Source organism: Erinaceus europaeus, chromosome 3 (assembly GCF_950295315.1).
Source record: "Erinaceus europaeus chromosome 3, mEriEur2.1, whole genome shotgun sequence".
Taxonomy (NCBI): Eukaryota; Metazoa; Chordata; class Mammalia; order Eulipotyphla; family Erinaceidae; genus Erinaceus; species Erinaceus europaeus.
The window spans coordinates 185,244,814-185,262,879 of NC_080164.1; the positions used below are offsets into that span (position 1 = coordinate 185,244,814).

The following is an 18,066-nucleotide window of genomic DNA, read 5'->3' on the forward strand; positions in this document are numbered from 1 at the left end:
CTTGAGGGAAATCTTCTTTTATCTACCAATTAAAAAAACGTTACGGAAGTCGGGCGGTGGTGCAGCGGGTTAAGCGCAGGTGGCGCAAAGCGCAGGGACCGGCGTCAGGATCCCGGTTCGAGCCCCCGGCTCCCCACCTGCAGGGGAGTCGCTTCACAGGCGGTGAAGCAGGTCTGCAGGTGTCTGTCTTTCTCTCCCCCTCTCTGTCTTCCCCTCCTCTCTCCATGTCTCTCCGTCTATCCAACAATGATATCAACAACAATGACATCAATAACAGGAACAATAATAACTACAGCAAGGGCAATAAAAGGAAGTAAATAAATAAATATTTTAAAAAACCTGTTAGATGGAGTGATTGATGATCAGAACACATGCTGATGGGCAGAGAAGTGACCTGTGGCCAGAGCATGTGGAGGGGTGACACCACGTCTAGACACATTTGTGTGGGCTCAGACGAGGCAGGGCATCCCACAACAGGCAACAGCTAGAAACACAGGCGATTCAGCCCCGCCACCCCGGAATCACACACCTGACCAGCGATGGAGGGACCGAGCATCAGGAAACAGCTGGCAAAGGATAGAAGCGAGGTCCTGACCAGGTGGCTCCTCACACCACTGGCGTCCCAGGCAGAGGGACGGAGACACGCAGAGACAGGATGGAAGGAAGGGGACTCCCAATGGCTGGCCCCATGGAGGAGACACATGCCACAGGACGCCATCATCCTCCAAGGGGGCTGCTCAGGGGTCAAATCAGATGCCCCGTCCACAGGTGGGGAGATGAGCCCTTGAGGGAAAAGGGGGCACGGAGGGGCAGGGCCGCTGGGAGCTGGCTCTGGAGCTGCTCCTGGGGCGGCGAGAACACCCACTGTGGGGGGCTCTGCTCAGCGCCTGGGCTCCCCTGTTGATGTAGTCATGAGCCAGATTGGTGGGATCCACACTCTCACACTCACTCACACAAAGACACTCTCACACACACACTCAAATGCACAGACACACACAGACACACTCATAGACACAGACACACTCATACACACACACACACACATGCTCACACATGCTCACACACACTCATAGACACACACAGACACTCATACACTCACAGACACACACTCATAGACACACACTCAGACAGACACACACACTCACACATGCACACACACACTCATACACACACAGACACTCACTCACACATGCACACATACTCAGACACACACAGGCACTCACAGACACACACACACAGACACTCATACACTCACAAACACACACACAGAGACACACACTCAGACACATACACAGACACACACATTCATACACACAGAGATACACTCACAAATACACAGAGACACTCACACACTCATAAACACACACACAGAGACACACACTCACAGACACACACAGACACATTCACACTCACAGACACACACAGACACTCACAGACACACACACAGACACACACATTCATACACACACAGAGAGACACACACACAGACACACACACAGACACACTCAGACACATACAGAGAGACACACAGACACAGACATTCATACACACAGAGAGACACACACTCACAGACACACACACAGACAGACACACACATTCATATACACACAGACACTCACACACTCACAGACACATTCACACACAGACACACACATTCATACACACACAGACACTCACACACTCACAGACACACACAGACACACACACACAGACACTCACACACTGACAGAAACAGACACACACAAGAACAGACACACACTCACAGACACACACAGACACAGTCACACACATAGACACACACATTCATACACACAGAGAGAGACACACACAGACACACACATTCATACACACACAGAGACACACACTCACAGACACACACAGACACAGTCACACACACACAGATACACTCACAGACACAGTCACACACACAGAGAGACACACACAGACACTCAAACACTGACAGAAACAGACACACACAGAGACACACACAAGCACAGACACACTCACACACGTACAGACACACACACACAAGCACAGACATATACATTCACACAGAGACACTCACACACACAGAGGAATTGAGAGGGGAGGGGGAGGTAGAGAGAGAGAGAGACAGAGAGACCCCTGCAGCCCTGCTCCGCCACTCTTGAAGCTTTCCCCCTGCAGGTGGGGACCAGGGGCTCGAACCCGGATCCTTGTGCGGTCCAGCACTTAACTAGGTGTGCCACTGCCTGCCCCTTGCTTTCTCTCTGTCTCCACCCAAATCAATAAAGAAATGAGAGAGAGAAGGACACGAACTCAGCACCCAGCATTTGTGGAGCCTCCCTTCCCTGTGGTGCCTCCGTGGCGGAGGAGCCCCCGTGGCGGCTGGGCTTCCTCCCCGTCCTCCTTTGTGATGTGGTGTGCGCCCTACCAGGAAAGCTGTCTCCTGGCCCTGTGGCTGGTACACTCTTCAAAATATTTATTTGTGGGGGCGGAGAGAAGCAGAGCCTCACTTTGGCATGCTTGGTGCTGGGGGTGGGCTTGAGACCTTATACAAGAGCCCAGCACTGCACCCACCCGGCCACTGCCCATTTATCTATCTATCTATCTATCTATTCATTCATTCATTCATTCATTCATTCATTCATTCATTATTTCGGCCTCCAGAGTTAATGCTGGGGCTCGGTGTCTAGGTGTCTACACTACAAATCCACTGCTTCTGGTGGCCATTTCCCCCCTTTCCATTCAATGGGACAGAGAGAAATGGAGAGAGGGGAGATAGACAGGGAGAGAGGAAGAAAGACACCTGCAGACCTGCTCACCATTTGTGAAGTGATCCTGCTGCAGATGGGGAGCCGGGGTTTGAACCCTGGTCCTTGCTTGTGGTACTATGTGCACTCAACTGGGTGCATCACCACCTGGCACTCTGGTAACTTGTAGATGATGTCAACTTTACCTTAGTTCAGATTTAGGGGCAGGCGATGGTGCACCTGGTTAAGCGCTCATATCACAATGTGCAAGGACCCAGGTTGAAACCCCCACTCCACACTGCAGAGGGAAAGCTTCACAAGCGGTGAAGCAGGGCTGCAGGTGTCTCTTTCTATCTCCCTCTCCTCTCTCAATTTCTCTGTTCTGTCCAGAAAAGTGGCCACCAGAAGCAGTGGATTCGTAGTTTCAGTACCGAGCCCCAGTGATAAAACCCTGGAGGAGAAAAGAAAAAAAAGAAAAAAGAGGCAGAAAGATACTTCGCCACCAACACCTGCTCGGAATCCGTCTCTTGTCTCAAGTGCAGTGACTTGATAGGAACGTTTGTTTGTGAGCGTGTTGAATGTATTGCAGGTAAGCCCGCACTTCCGGATAACCTGGGCTGTGCAGCCACGCACTTTGTACACCTCATGGGTTTGCTTCTGTCTCCAAATGGGATCACTCCACACTTTGAAATCTCATGTCGACATCATTTGGATTTGCTCTGGGGGTGTCTGTGGGTGCTGGGCACTCTCGCGAGGATGGGTGTACGGGGCAGGTGTGTGTGCGGGGCAGGTGTGCGTGCAGCACGTGCGGGGTCCGCCTAGTGCGGGGCAGGTGCAGCCCGTGCGGGGTCAGCGTAGTGCGGGGTCAGCCTAGTGCGGGCAGGTGCAGCCCGTGCAGGGCCAGCCTAGTGCGGGCAGGTGCAGCCCGTGCGGGGTCAGTCTAGTGCGGGGTCCGCCTAGTGAGGGGCAGGTGCAGCCCGTGCTGGGTCAGCCTCGTGCAGGGCAGGTGCAGCCCGTGCGGGGTCAGCCTAGTGCGGGGCAGGTGCAGCCCGTGCGGGGCCAGCCTAGTGCGGGCAGGTGCAGCCCGTGCGGGGTCAGCCTAGTGCGGGGCAGGTGCAGCCCGTGCGGGGTCAGCCTAGTGCGGGGCAGGTGCAGCCCGTGCGGGGTCAGCCTAGTGCGGGGCAGGTGCAGCCCGTGCGGGGTCAGCCTAGTGCGGGGCAGGTGCAGCCCGTGCGGGGTCAGCCTAGTGCGGGGCAGGTGCAGCCGGTGCGGGGTCAGCCTAGTGCGGGGCAGGTGCAGCCCGTGCGGGGTCAGCCTAGTGCGGGGTCAGCCTAGTGCGGGGCAGGTGCAGCCCGTGCGGGGTCAGCCTAGTGCAGGGCAGGTGCAGCCGGTGCGGGGTCAGCCTAGTGCGGGGTCAGCCTAGTGCGGGGCAGGTGCAGCCCGTGCGGGTGCAGCCCGTGCGGGGTCAGCCTAGTGCGGGGTCAGCCTAGTGCGGGGCAGGTGCAGCCCGTGCAGGGCCAGCCTAGTGCGGGCAGGTGCAGCCCGTGCGGGGTCAGCCTAGTGCGGGGTCAGCCTAGTGCGGGGCAGGTGCAGCCGGTGCGGGGTCAGCCTAGTGCAGGGCAGGTGCAGCCCGTGCGGGGTCAGCCTAGTGCGGGGCAGGTGCAGCCCGTGCGGGGTCAGCCTAGTGCGGGGCAGGTGCAGCCCGTGCGGGGTCAGCCTAGAGCGGGGCAGGTGCAGCCCGTGCGGGGTCAGCCTAGTGCGGGGTCAGCCTAGTGCGGGGCAGGTGCAGCCCGTGCGGGGTCAGCCTAGTGCGGGGCAGGTGCAGCCCGTGCGGGGTCAGCCTAGTGCGGGGCAGGTGCAGCCGGTGCGGGGTCAGCCTAGTGCGGGCAGGTGCAGCCGGTGCGGGGTCAGCCTAGTGCAGGGCAGGTGCAGCCGGTGCGGGGTCAGCCTAGTGCAGGGCAGGTGCAGCCCGTGCGGGGTCAGCCTAGTGCGGGGTCAGCCTAGTGCGGGCAGGTGCAGCCGGTGCGGGGTCAGCCTAGTGCGGGGCAGGTGCAGCCGGTGCGGGGTCAGCCTAGTGCGGGGCAGGTGCAGCCGGTGCGGGGTCAGCCTAGTGCAGGGCAGGTGCAGCCCGTGCGGGGTCAGCCTAGTGCGGGCAGGTGCAGCCCGTGCGGGGTCAGCCTAGTGCGGGGCAGGTGCAGCCCGTGCGGGGTCAGCCTAGTGCAGGGCAGGTGCAGCCGGTGCGGGGCAGGCGCCGCAGCCCGTGTGCGCATGTGCGGCGCTGCAGGCGTCGGTGCGGGCGGGCGCGTCCTGCGCCGTCCGTCCCTCCGCCCGCCCGCCCGCCCGCGCGCCCGCCGCCGCCGCCGCGAACCAGCAGACCAACGCGCCGGAAGCCCCGCCCGCGCGCGCGCCTGTCCCGCCCGGGAGCGGCTGCTGGCGGCGCGGCGGCTCGGCTCGGCGGCGGGCGGGCGCAGGCGGGCGGCGCGGCGGCGGACGGCGGCGGGCGGCCCGGGGCGGGCTCGCGGCGACGCGGCGGAGCGGGGGGCGCCCGCGGCGGCCGCGCTCTCCATGGGCAGCGCGCACTTGCTCGACAAGGGCCTGCCGCTCGGTAAGGCCGCGCGCGCGCATTTCCGGCCGGCGGGGCGGGGCGGGGCGGGGCGGAGCGGGGCGGGGCGCGGCTTTGTGTCAGTGCGCGTGCGCGCCGGGCCGCGCGCGCCGGGGGCGGGGCGGGGGGCGGGGCGGGGGCGGGGCCGCGCGATCCTGCGCGTACGTGGCTGGCCAGCTAGTGCGCGTGCGCCGCCCGCCCGGCCCGGCGCGCAGGTGACAAAGGGGCGTCGCGCGGCGGCGGCGACCTCGGACCCGGGACCGGCCTGCGCACAGGCTCCGCCTTTTCTCGCCGGGGGCTGGAGGCCCCGAGGCAGCAGCCTGCCCGACGGTGCGGTCCGGGTCCGAGCCCGGGCCACGCGTGTCATAGTCTCGGCCTCCCAGGCCCACGTGGGGTGTCGGGGACCCGGGTGGGCGCCGCGTCCTCGTGTGCGGGCAGCGCCTACGGCCGGGCGTCCCTGTGACTGGGCGTCCCTGTGACTGGGTGTCCCTGTGACTGGGCGTCCCTGTGACTGGGTGTCCCTGTGACTGGGCGTCCCTGTGACTGGGCGTCCCTGTGACTGGGCGTCCCTGTGACTGGGTGTCCCTGTGACTGGGCGTCCCTGTGACTGGGCGTCCCTGTGACTGGGCGTCCCTGTTACTGACTGGGCGTCCCTGTGACTGACTGGGTGTCCCTGTGACTGGGCGTCCCTGTGACTGACTGGGCGTCCCTGTGACTGGGCGTCCCTGGGACTGACTGGGTGTCCCTGGGACTGGGCGTCCCTGTGACTGACTGGGTGTCCCTGTGACTGACTGGGCGTCCCTGTGACTGACTGGGTGTCCCTGTGACTGGGCGTCCCTGTGACTGACTGGGTGTCCCTGGGACTGGGCGTCCCTGTGACTGACTGGGTGTCCCTGTGACTGACTGGGCGTCCCTGTGACTGACTGGGCGTCCCTGTGACTGACTGGGTGTCCCTGTGACTGACTGGGTGTCCCTGTGACTGGGTGTCCCTGTGACTGGGCGTCCCTGTGACTGGGCGTCCCTGTGACTGGGTGTCCCCTAGTTGGGCGTCCCTGTGACTGGGCGTCCCTGTGACTGACTGGGTGTCCCTGTGACTGACTGGGTGTCCCTGTGACTGGGCGTCCCTGTGACTGACTGGGCGTCCCTGTGACTGGGCGTCCCTGTGATTGGGCGTCCCTGTGACTGGGCGTCCCTGTGACTGGGCATCCCTGTGACTGACTGGGCGTCCCTGTGACTGGGCGTCCCTGTGACTGGGCGTCCCTGTGACTGACTGGGCGTCCCTGTGACTGGGCGTCCCTGTGACTGGGCGTCCCTGTGACTGACTGGGCGTCCCTGTGACTGACTGGGTGTCCCTGTGACTGACTGGGCGTCCCTGTGACTGACTGGGCGTCCCTGTGACTGGGCGTCCCTGTGACTGGGTGTCCCTGTGACTGGGTGTCTCTGTGACTGGGCGTCCCTGTGACTGGGCGTCCCTGTGACTGACTGGGTGTCCCTGTGACTGGGCGTCCCTGTGACTGACTGGGCGTCCCTGTGACTGGGCGTCCCTGTGACTGACTGGGTGTCCCTGTGACTGGGCGTCCCTGTGACTGGGCGTCCCTGTGACTGGGCTTCCCTGTGACTGACTGGGCGTCCCTGTGACTGACTGGGTGTCCCTGTGACTGGGTGTCCCTGTGACTGGGTGTCCCTGTGACTGGGCGTCCCTGTGACTGACTGGGCGTCCCTGTGACTGACTGGGTGTCCCTGTGACTGACTGGGCGTCCCTGTGACTGACTGGGCGTCCCTGTGACTGGGTGTCCCTGTGACTGGGTGTCCCTGTGACTGGGCGTCCCTGTGACTGACTGGGCGTCCCTGTGACTGACTGGGTGTCCCTGTGACTGACTGGGCGTCCCTGTGACTGACTGGGCGTCCCTGTGACTGGGCGTCCCTGTGACTGGGTGTCCCTGTGACTGGGTGTCCCTGTGACTGGGCGTCCCTGTGACTGGGCGTCCCTGTGACTGACTGGGTGTCCCTGTGACTGGGCGTCCCTGTGACTGACTGGGCGTCCCTGTGACTGGGCGTCCCTGTGACTGACTGGGCGTCCCTGTGACTGGGCTTCCCTGTGACTGACTGGGCGTCCCTGTGACTGACTGGGTGTCCCTGTGACTGGGTGTCCCTGTGACTGGGCGTCCCTGTGACTGACTGGGGGTCCCTGTGACTGGGTGTCCCTGTGACTGGGCGTCCCTGTGACTGACTGGGCGTCCCTGTGACTGACTGGGCGTCCCTGTGACTGACTGGGTGTCCCTGTGACTGGGCGTCCCTGTGACTGACTGGGCGTCCCTGTGACTGACTGGGCGTCCCTGTGACTGACTGGGCGTCCCTGTGACTGGGCGTCCCTGTGACTGGGTGTCCCTGTGACTGGGCGTACCTGTGACTGGGCGTCCCTGTGACTGGGCGTCCCTGTGACTGGGTGTCCCTGTGACTGGGCGTCCCTGTGACTGACTGGGTGTCCCTGTGACTGACTGGGTGTCCCTGTGACTGGGCGTCCCTGTGACTGACTGGGTGTCCCTATGACTGGGCGTCCCTGTGACTGGGTGTCCCCTAGTTGGGCGTCCTTGTGACTGGGTGTCCCCTAGTTGGACGTCCCTGTGACTGGGCATCCCTGTGACTGACTGGGTGTCCCTGTGACTGGGTGTCCCTGTGACTGGGTGTCCCCTAGTTGGACGTCCCTGTGACTGGGCGTCCCTGTGACTGACTGGGTGTCCCTGTGACTGGGCGTCTCTGTGACTGGGTGTCCCTGTGACTGACTGGGTGTCCCTGTGACTGGGCGTCCCTGTGACTGGGCATCCCTGTGACTGGGCGTCCCTGTGACTGACTGGGTGTCCCTGTGACTGGGCGTCCCTGTGACTGACTGGGCGTCCCTGTGACTGGGCGTCCCTGTGACTGGGCGTCTCTGTGACTGGGTGTCCCTGTGACTGACTGGGCGTCTCTGTGACTGGGTGTCCCTATGACTGACTGGGCGTCCCTGTGACTGGGCGTCCCTGTGACTGGCTGGGCGTCCCTGTGACTGGCTGGGCGTCCCTGTGACTGACTGGGCGTCCCTGTGACTGACTGGGCGTCCCTGTGACTGACTGGGTGTCCCTGTGACTGGGCGTCCCTGTGACTGGGTGTCCCTGTGACTGGGCGTCCCTGTGACTGGGCGTCCCTGTAACTGACTGGGTGTCCCTGTGACTGGGTGTCCCTATGACTGGGTGTCCCCTAGTTGGATGTCCCTGTGACTGGATGTCCCTGTGACTGGGTGTCTCCTAGTTGGATGTCCCTGTGACTGGGTGTTTTCTAGTTGGGTGTCCATGTGACTGGGCGTTTCCTAGTTGGGTGTCCTTGTGGCCAGGTGGCCTCTCAGTAGGGTGTTCTGCAGTTGGGTGTCCTTGCGGTTGATGTCCTTACAGTTGAGTGTCCCTGTGACTGGGTGTCCCCTAGTTGGGTGTCCCTGTGGCCAAGTGACCTATCAGCAGGGTGTCTGGGCCTGGTGGCCTTACATTTGGGTGTCCCTGTGGCCTGGTGTCCCCCTAGTTGGGTGTCCCTGTGGTTGATGTCCCCGTTGCCGGGTGACTGACCCTCCCTGCCCAGAGCTCTGGCGTCCTCTGCCCCAGGTGACACGGGTTTGGGGGGTGCTGGGCTTCCTGATGCAGCACAGGTGGGCGTCTGCAGGCCTGGGTGCTCACACATGCACGTCACGTCACTGTAGCCTGGGCGTCCCTGTGACTGGACGTCCCTGTGACTGACTGGGCGTCCCTGTGACTGACTGGGCGTCCCTGTGACTGGGCGTCCCTGTGACTGTGTTCTGGGTGCTGCTCTAGGTGCAACTTGAGAAGTGGGGTGCAGCTGTGGGCAGGTTCTTTGGTGGGGTGTGTGCAGAGCAAGTGTGAGTGTGATTGCGGGGTAGCACCTCAGGGACCCTTTGTCACAGGGCCCACTGGGCTGCGGCCTGGTGACAGGCAGGGGTGGGGGAAGCTGCTCCTGGGGGAAGCTGCTCCCTGCCCGAGTTTAGCTCCGCCCACACGACACGCCCCCATCCGGTATTGGCCACGCCCACCCGCTCCCCTTTGGGGACAACAGGACCCCCTCTGGGGCCATTCCTCAGGATGTGGTTCTAGGGGAGCAGGGGGACTGCTGGGATGGTGACCAGGGAGCCCTACCTCGGAGACCCTGGGGTGAGGGAAGGGGTCCCTGGGGTGAGGGAAGGGGGACCCTGATGTGAGGAAGGGGGACCCTGAGGTGAGGGAAGGGGGTCCCTGGGGTGAGGGAAGGGGGTCCCTTGGGTTGAGGGAAGGGGCTCCTGAGGTGAGGGAAGGGGATCCCTGAGGTGAGGGAATGGGGTCCCTGGGGTGAGGGAAGGGGGTCCCTGGGGTGAGGGAAGGGGGTCCCTGGGGTGAGGGGAGGGGGTCCCTGGGGTGAGGGAAGGGGGTCCCTGGGGTGAGGGAAGGGGGTCCCTGGGGTGAGGGAAGGAGGTCCCTGGGGTGAGGGATGGGGCCCCTGAGGTAAGGGAAGGGGATCCCTGAGGTGAGGGAAGGGGGTCCCTGGGGTGAGGGAAGGGGGTCCCTGAGGTGAGGGAAGGGGGTCCCTGGGGTGAGGGAAGGGGGTCCCTGGGGTGAGGGAAGGGGGCCCCTGGGGTGAGGGAAGGGGCTCCTGAGGTGAGGGAAGGTGATCTCTGAGGTAAGGGAAGGGGGTCCCTGGGGTGAGGGAAGGGGATCTCTGAGGTAAGGGAAGGGGGTCCCTGGGTTGAGGGAAGGGGGTCCCTGGGGTGAGGGAAGGGGGTCCCTGGGTTGAGGGAAGGGGGTCCCTGGGGTGAGGGAAGGGGGACCCTGAGGTGAGGAAGGGGGACCCTGAGGTGAGGAAGGGGGACCCTGAGGTGAGGGAAGGGGGTCCCTGGGGTGAGGGAAGGGGGTCCCTTGGGGTGAGGGAAGGGGCTCCTGAGGTGAGGGAAGGGGATCCCTGAGGTAAGGGAATGGGGTCCCTGGGGTGAGGGATGGGGCCCCTGGGGTGAGGGAAGAGGGTCCCTGGGGTAAGGGAATGGGGTCCCTGGGGTGAGGGAAGGGGTCCCTGGGGTGAAGGAAGGGGTTCCCTGGGGTGAGCGAAGGGGTTCCCTGGGGTGAGGGAAGGGGGTCCCTGGGTTGAGGGAAGGGGGTCCCTGGGGTGAGGGGAAGGGGGTCCCTGGGTTGAGGGAAGGGGGTCCCTGGGGTGAGGGAAGGGGGTCCCTGGGGTGAGGGAAGGGGGTCCCTGGGGTGAGGGAGGGGGTTCTGTGTTGGGTCCCCCGTGCACCCTCCCCCAGGGCTTCTCGGGCTCTGGTCTGGGACGTTGCTGCAGGTGGGCTGGCGCCCGAGTCCTCGGCGCATGTGGACGAGTGCCCCCAGCACAGACTGCCCCTCACTCTGCCCCTGCCCTGCGGGTCGGGTAACACCGTGCTGTGTTTGGTTCTAGTCCGGCTCTGACCCGGGACCAGGCTGGGCGCCCAAGGACACATGTCCAGGAGGCCGGGCGGGACATGGCAGGTAGGGGCGGGACGCTGGGTGCGCAGGGTGGGCGCTCCTGGCCCCTGTCTCCCGGCGCAGCCCGCTTCTTGGGTGCCGCCTCCTGTCCCCGGACGCCTGCCTTGGCCCTGGGTGCCAGTGCCATCACTGTCACTGTCCCGCCCCTACCCCACCCCGCCTCCATCCCATCCCTGCCCCTCCGCTGGGTGAGACAAAGAGGGTCCTGAGGAGAGTCAGAGAGGGTCTTGAGGAGAGACAATGAGGGTCCTGAAGAGGGGCAAAGAGTGTCCTGAGGAGAGACAGAGGGGATCCTGACAAGAGACAGAGAGGGTCCTGAGGAGAGACAGACAGGGTCCTGAGGGAGGGAGAGACAGACAGGGTCCTGAGGGTTGGACAGACAGAGGGGGTCCTGTGTGAGGGGGGCAGAGTTATTGAAAAAGGCGTGGGCAGCACCCTCCCCCTTCTGCTGTGGCTGCCACCCTGTGCTAGGCAGGCGCCTCAGTCTGGTCTGTGTTCAGGCTGGGGTTCTGGTATCTCAGCTGCACCCCAGGCCCGTGGGGAGCAGAGGTGCTGGGGTGGGGCCCTCGGGGCTTGGAGACACTATAAGAGACTGACCCAGTGTCACCACAGAGCCCTGTGGTAGCAGTGACCCTGCGGGCGATGGTCCCACAGTCTGTCCTTGCTGGGATGCTGACACCATGATGGTTCTTGTCCTCAGTGGAGTGGTGACGTCTTTATGCTCCCTGTCCCGGGTGGTGACGTCGCGACCCTTTGGGGCTGAGCCTCTGCCCGGTCCTTGCAGGCGTCCGACCCCCGATCATGAACGGGCCCCTGCACCCCAGGCCCCTGGTGGCTCTGCTGGATGGCCGCGACTGCACCGTGGAGATGCCCATCCTCAAGGATGTGGCCACCGTAGCCTTCTGTGATGCCCAGTCCACTCAGGAGATCCACGAGAAGGTGCGGCAGGCGGGGAGTTGCCGGGGGAAGGGCGGCGGACTCTTGTCAGTTTACAGCATCCTAAGGTGGGCAGCCCCCCCTGGGGATCACCCCAGAGGTCAGGCAGCACCTGCTTAAGTAGGCCGTACCCCACCAGCAGGCTGCGGCCTCCGGGCGCACTGAGACCCGGCAGCGTGTCTGACACTGTGGGTAGATGGACACTGGCGGCCGAGGTTCCTGAGTCGCTGCCAGTAACCCTTTCTGTCACAGAAAGTGGGACCAGCTCTAGAGGCTGTAGTGCCCCCAGCAGCTTGGGCAGCTTAGCTGTGCTGTGGCGTCTCGGACCCGTGTGCTTGCTGGGTGGCCGCCTGGCCCTGAAGACACGGCAGCCAGACTCTCACACAGGCTCAATGCTACACGGTCGCCGCTGGGTCAGGGCACCACTCCGCCAGTAGTGGGGCAGTGGGGGCAGCGGGAGGGGGGGAGGACGGAGATTTGGGTAGCTGTTAGGGGGCAATAGGCGACCCGCAGGAGTCTAGTGGGAGGGCATAGTTAGGGTCCACTGGGGGTGGGGTGTGCCCCTTAGAGCCGAGGGTGCTGATCTCCAGGTGGCTGAGGGCCAGTCCTGCTCTGGACGGCCATGTGGTCCCAGGACTCTGCAGGACAGCTCAGTTCACTGGGACAGGCTCCCTGGACCCCTGCAGGGGAGAGCTCAGTGCGTGGGGAGAGTGCCTTGAGCCCCACATGGGGCAGCTGAACCCTAACATAGGGTGAACTGGACTGGACAGAGTGAACTGGACCCCCACAGAGAATGAATCAGCCCCCCACAGAGTGAACTGCCACCCCCCCACACAAAGAATGAACCAGAGGGGGTCGGGTCGTAGCACAGCAGGTTAAGCACACATGGCGCAAAGCACAAGGGCCAGTGTAAGGATCCTGGTTCGAGCCCCCGGCTACCCACCTGCAGGGGAGTCACTTCACCAGTGTTGAAGCTGGTTTGTAGGTGTCTGTCTTCCCCTCCTCTATCCATTTCTCTCTGTCCTATCCAACAACAACAACAGGGCAACAACATGGAAAAAATGGCCTCCAGGACAGTGGGTTTGTAGTGCAGGCACCAAACCCCAGCAATAACGCTGGAAGCAAATATATATATATATGGAGAGAGGGGGGGGGGGAGGACCAGACCCCAACAGAGAGTGAACTAGACCCCCCATGGAGTGAACCGGACCCTCACAGAGAGTGAACTAGATGCTCACAGAGAGTGAACTGGGCCCCCCGCAGAGTGAACCAGACTCCCACAGAGAGTGAACTGGAGGCTCACAGAGAGTGAACTGGACCCCCACAGAGTGAACCGGACCCTCACAGAGTGAACTAGATCCCCACAGAGTGAACTGGACCCTCACAGAGTGAACCGGACCCTCACAGAGAGTGAACTAGATCCCCACAGAGTGAACTGGACCCTCACAGAGAGAACTGGACCCTCACAGAGAGTGAACTAGATCCCCACAGAGTGAACTAGATCCCCACAGAGTGAACTGGACCCTCGCAGAAACTGGACGCTGACAGAGAGTGAACTGGACCCTCACAGAGAGTGAACTAGACCCCCACAGAGTGAACCGGACTCCCACAGAGAGTGAAGTGGACCCCAACAAAGTGGGAAAACTGGACTCCAGCATGTGTGGGAGGACTATCAGGTTCTTGGAAAGGTTGTGGAGTGTTTTCTCAGCAGATCTGCAGTGGACCACTAGATGCCAACAGAGTACCAGAGTGGGTCTAGACCCTGGGGTGGAAGGAAGGTGGACAGGACCCATGGGAACAGGAGCACGGCAGGGAGTGACTGGGGACAGATGCTAGAGAGCTTGTGCAGGACTGATGTCGGCAGCAGTGGGGCACAGACTCGGTGGCTGAGGAAGGGAGCCATGGGAGGGGCTGGCACAGGAGGCCTGCGGGAGGCACAAGGGGACCCCGGGGCCGGGCCCCCATGGGTAGGTGCCACAGGACTTGAGCCCAGTTCCCCCAGACTCCACTGGCTCTCCTGCCCCGAGCTCTGCTGCCAACTAGGCTGAGACAGGGTGGAAAGCAGCTGCAGTGGCAGAAGCCTGGCAACCATCTGGACCACAGAGTAAGCCATGGAACGTAGACAAAGCCATTGAGGTGGTGGGGCCACGTGTCTGCAGGCATGGGGACGTGTCCACTCAGCTGGTCCAAGTCACAGAGGCTGTAGCATCCCCGTCCCACTAGGAGGAACCCTGCAGCAGTGCAGGCTCCAGGACTGCCGGGACCAGGAAGAACTCCGGGTCCCAGAGAGGCTTATCCCCTCGGAGCTGAGGGTCAACGAGCCGGCCCGCATGGGCCCTCCCAGCACTAGTCCTGCCTCACACAGGCTGGGCGGCTCCTGGTCTGTGAGGGGTCCTGGCATCTGAGGGGCCTGTGAGCACAGTGGAGGAGGCCCAGGGTGGGGGGCCCGGTGGGGGAGGGCTCGCATGGGCCCGCGGCCGGGTGTGCCGCTGCGTGGTGCTGCCGTCAGGGCAGGGCTCCTGGCTGTCCGTGGTGTGCCCTGGCCGGGTGCTCTCCCCGAGGGCCTGGTTGGGTCGTCCCAGCGCCCCTCCCCCTGCAGGTGGTCACAGCGGGCAGTCTGTCCACCCAGGGCGGGCGGGGCGCTCCCTCTGTGGTCACATGCAGCCTGCCCGCCCCGCTCACGACGGTCTCCCCAGGTGCTGAACGAGGCGGTGGGCGCCCTCATGTACCACACCATCACGCTGACCCGCGAGGACCTGGAGAAGTTCAAGGCCCTGCGCATCATCGTGCGCATCGGCAGCGGCTACGACAACATCGACATCAAGTCTGCTGGCGACCTGGGTAGGTGGCCTGTCCCCTCAGCACGGGGCCACCTGTGTGTCCCTGCCCCCGTGGGCCATCCCACTGGTTCCTGTGGGACCTGCCGGCGCCACTCGGGGCTTCCTGCTGTCAGGGCTGGAGGTGGTCAGGCCACAGGGTCACGAGATGTCCCCATCACCCGGCCCTTCTTCGCGCTGCGCGTGGGTGTGCGTGAGGTCACGTCGGGTCAGGTGAGGTCATGGCAGGTCATAGCGGGGTCCGGGGAGGTCATGGTAGGGTCAGAGGTCGTGGCACGCACTTCTGGTCTGGCCATGAGCCTGTGACGGTCCATTGGGCCCTCCCTCCACACGTCCTGGGGGGCTGTGAGGACGGCGATGGGAGGGGCCTGGGGGAACCGGAGGGAATCCTGGAGATGGGTGGGGGCTCAGGGGAGCCACCCTCCAGCAGCGGGCGGTCGCCTGGGTGACCATGTCCCGTACCCATCCCTAGGCATCGCTGTCTGCAACGTGCCGGCGGCCTCTGTGGAGGAGACGGCAGACTCCACGCTCTGCCACATCCTCAACCTGTACCGCAGGACCACGTGGCTGCACCAGGCGCTGCGGGAGGGCACCCGCGTGCAGAGCGTGGAGCAGATCCGAGAGGTGGCCTCGGGTGCCGCTCGCATCCGTGGGGAGACGCTCGGCATCATCGGGCTGGGTGAGGCTCCACACGCTTCTGGTGGACTGAGCCCCTCAGAGCCCAGGGCAGAACCTCCAGAACCCCCTCAGCCCCCACAGTCCCTTGCCTGGGGCCATGTGGGCTCGGGCTCTGCAGGGGTCGGCGGGGGCCTTCTGCCAGAGCTCCCCGTGGGTGGGGGCTGGCCCAGGGAGGAGCCCCCCGCTGCCAGGCCCGGGGCCTCCGCGAGCAGCTGACCGGTGCTGCGTCTGCAGGCCGAGTGGGCCAGGCAGTGGCACTTCGGGCCAAGGCGTTCGGCTTCAACGTGCTGTTCTACGACCCTTACCTGGCGGATGGCACGGAGCGCGCGCTGGGGCTGCAGCGGGTCAGCACGCTACAGGACCTCCTCTTCCACAGCGACTGCGTGAGCCTGCACTGCGGCCTCAACGAACACAACCACCACCTGGTCAACGACTTCACCGTCAAGCAGGTGGGCAGGGACGCGGGGCAACCAGAAGGCCGGGTGACAGGACAGTTGGGGGACACGGGGCCTCATCAGACGTGGGGGACTGGATGGGCGTGAGGGGCCATGGCGGGGTCAGGGTGGCTATCGGTGGGGTTCCCTGAACTGGCCACGCCCACGGGGCTAGAGGCCGGGCAGCACTGCCCCTCTCACTCTGTCCCAGTGGGCGTGAAGTCTGCGTGCTGGGCAGCCCTGAGGGTGAGGTCCCCTGCCTGGGAGCCCTTCCCCATGGGTGTCAGGAGCAGCTGAGGCCTGGGGGGCGGTGGGCTGAGCTGACCACCTGCACCTGCAGATGAGACAGGGCGCCTTCCTGGTGAACACAGCACGGGGCGGCCTGGTGGACGAGAAGGCGCTGGCCCAGGCGCTCAAGGAGGGACGCATCCGTGGGGCAGCCCTGGACGTGCATGAGTCGGAGCCCTTCAGGTGCGCCCCCTGGTGGCTGGGGGGGGGGTGCCAGGGTGGCCACCGCTCTCTGACCCCTGACCTCTGTGGCTGCAGTTTCAGTCAGGGCCCTCTGAAGGACGCCCCCAACCTGATCTGTACCCCACACGCCGCCTGGTACAGTGAGCAGGCCTCCATCGAGATGCGCGAGGAAGCGGCCCGGGAGATCCGGAGGGCCATCACAGGTGGGCTGCGTCCACAGGGACTGGGGCCAGAGGGACAGGCTGTCACAGGTGGACTGGGGCCAGAGAGGACAGGCCGACACAGGTGGGCTGGGGCCAGAGGGACAGGGGCTGTCACAGGTGGGCTGGGGCCACAGGGAAAGAGGCTGTCACAGGTGGGTTGGGGCCACAGGGACAGGGGCCGTCACAGGTGAGCTCTGGTGCCACAGGGACAGGGTCCATCACAGGTGAGCTGGGGTCACAGGGACAGGTCGTCACAGGTGGGCTGGGGCCACAGGGACAGGCTGTCACAGGTGAGCTGGGGTCACAGGGACAGAGGCTGTCGCAGGTGGGCTGGGGCATGGGCATTATCACAAGGTCACTAACAGTCATGAGGGTGAAGGGATAGGACTGCCTAAGGGGCTTCCAAGGGAGAGTGGGTACACGGGACTGTTGGGTTCAGGAGCCATCATGTGGGCACAGGGATGGAGGACTGCCATGGGGGGTGCAGCGTCCTGTCACAGCTGCTCTGGGCACCCTTAGGCCCTGCTGCCCCCTGACCTGCCTCTGCCCTGTAGGCCGCATCCCCGATAGTCTGAAGAACTGCGTCAACAAGGACCACCTGACAGCCGCTACCCACTGGGCCAGCATGGACCCCGGTGTGGTGCACCCTGAGCTCAATGGGGCAGCCTACAGGTGGGGGAGCCCCAGGGGAGGGTTCCGGGGGCAGCCGTCGGAGTGGGAGCCGTGGGGTCCCTCCGGGCCGGGCCTGACGCTGCGTCTCCCCAGCAGGTACCCGCCGGGTGTAGTTGGCGTGGCGCCCACGGGCCTCCCAGCGGCCGTGGAGGGCATCGTGCCCAGTGCCATGTCCCTGTCGCACGGGCTGCCCCCCGTGTCCCACCCCCCCCACGCCCCATCCCCCGGCCAGACCGTCAAGCCCGAGGCGGACCGAGACCACGCGAGTGACCAGTTGTAGCCGGGGCACTGCAGAGACTGAGGGGCCGTGTCCCCGGCCTGGCAGAGCCTCAGCCGCCCTCCGTGAATGTCCGTGTCCGTGTCCGTTCCCGGCGCCGGCCTCCCCACAGGGCAGGGCGCCGTCTACCTGCTTGTCTTATTCTAGAGTGACGTAGAGAAAACAACAGAGGCTGTCCCGTCCGTCGGCATGACCCCTTCAGCAGCCGCCGGGGGCCAGGTCCGCCCCCGCTCCCTGCTAGGCTAGCAATATTTTGGTTAAAATCATGTTTGTGACTGTAACCATTTGTATGAATTATTTTAAAAAAAATAAAAGTCCCAGAAAGAGCGGCCTGGGTCCTGCGTGCCCGCCCCTTCCCCTGCCTCCCGCTGGGCCGCACCCCTGGGCCCCTCACCCACAGGGCAGCCTTCCCTGTGGGCTGGGCTGGGCACAGAGCCGGCAGCTAGGGGTGAGTGCCCCCCTGCCCGGGCCTTCTCCACCCCCCGCCCCCCTGCAGCCCGAGTCCCAGCTATTGACCAGTAGAGCCCAGTGGGCAGAGCCCAGTTCCCAGCCGTCCCCAGGAGTGTTTCCACAGAGGGAAGGTTCTGGAAGCTGCCAGAGAGACCTAGTGGGTGAGGAGCTGGTCCCATGGGTGTTTGCCGGGGTGTCCACAGCCACTGCCTAGCAAGCCCCAGTGGAGCCAAACCCCACACTTGCTGC

General features: G+C 64.0%; 1 protein-coding gene across 4 annotated transcripts; it reads left to right on the top strand.

The window, feature by feature from the left end:
• The first annotated feature begins 5,140 nt into the window (after positions 1-5,140).
• CTBP1 (C-terminal binding protein 1) lies at positions 5,141-17,694 on the top strand. 4 transcript variants are annotated; one of them, XM_060188374.1, is made up of 10 exons: positions 5,153-5,337; positions 10,792-10,862; positions 11,644-11,798; positions 14,492-14,636; positions 15,105-15,311; positions 15,545-15,759; positions 16,085-16,215; positions 16,291-16,418; positions 16,973-17,090; positions 17,184-17,694. In XM_060188374.1, exons 2-10 carry the CDS (start codon positions 10,856-10,858, stop codon positions 17,368-17,370), a joined length of 1,293 nt encoding a protein of 430 aa, XP_060044357.1. In that variant the 5' UTR covers positions 5,153-5,337; positions 10,792-10,855; the 3' UTR covers positions 17,371-17,694. The 4 variants fall into 4 exon arrangements, with proteins under 4 accessions (XP_060044355.1, XP_060044358.1, XP_060044356.1 ...); XM_060188372.1 differs by lacking the exon at positions 10,792-10,862 and having other exon boundaries at positions 5,141-5,337; XM_060188373.1 differs by lacking the exon at positions 10,792-10,862 and having other exon boundaries at positions 5,142-5,337; positions 17,187-17,694.
• The last annotated feature ends 372 nt before the right edge of the window (positions 17,695-18,066 follow it).

Excerpts from the sequence above, each read along its gene's own strand:
- CTBP1 (XM_060188372.1), top strand. The coding sequence starts at position 5,298 with ATGGGCAGCGCGCACTTGCTCGACAAGGGCCTGCCGCTCG. Across the intron at positions 11,799-14,491 it reads CTCAGGAGATCCACGAGAAG|GTGCTGAACGAGGCGGTGGG; the intron begins GTGCGGCAGGCG and ends CGGTCTCCCCAG. Across the intron at positions 16,419-16,972 it reads GATCCGGAGGGCCATCACAG|GCCGCATCCCCGATAGTCTG; the intron begins GTGGGCTGCGTC and ends TCTGCCCTGTAG.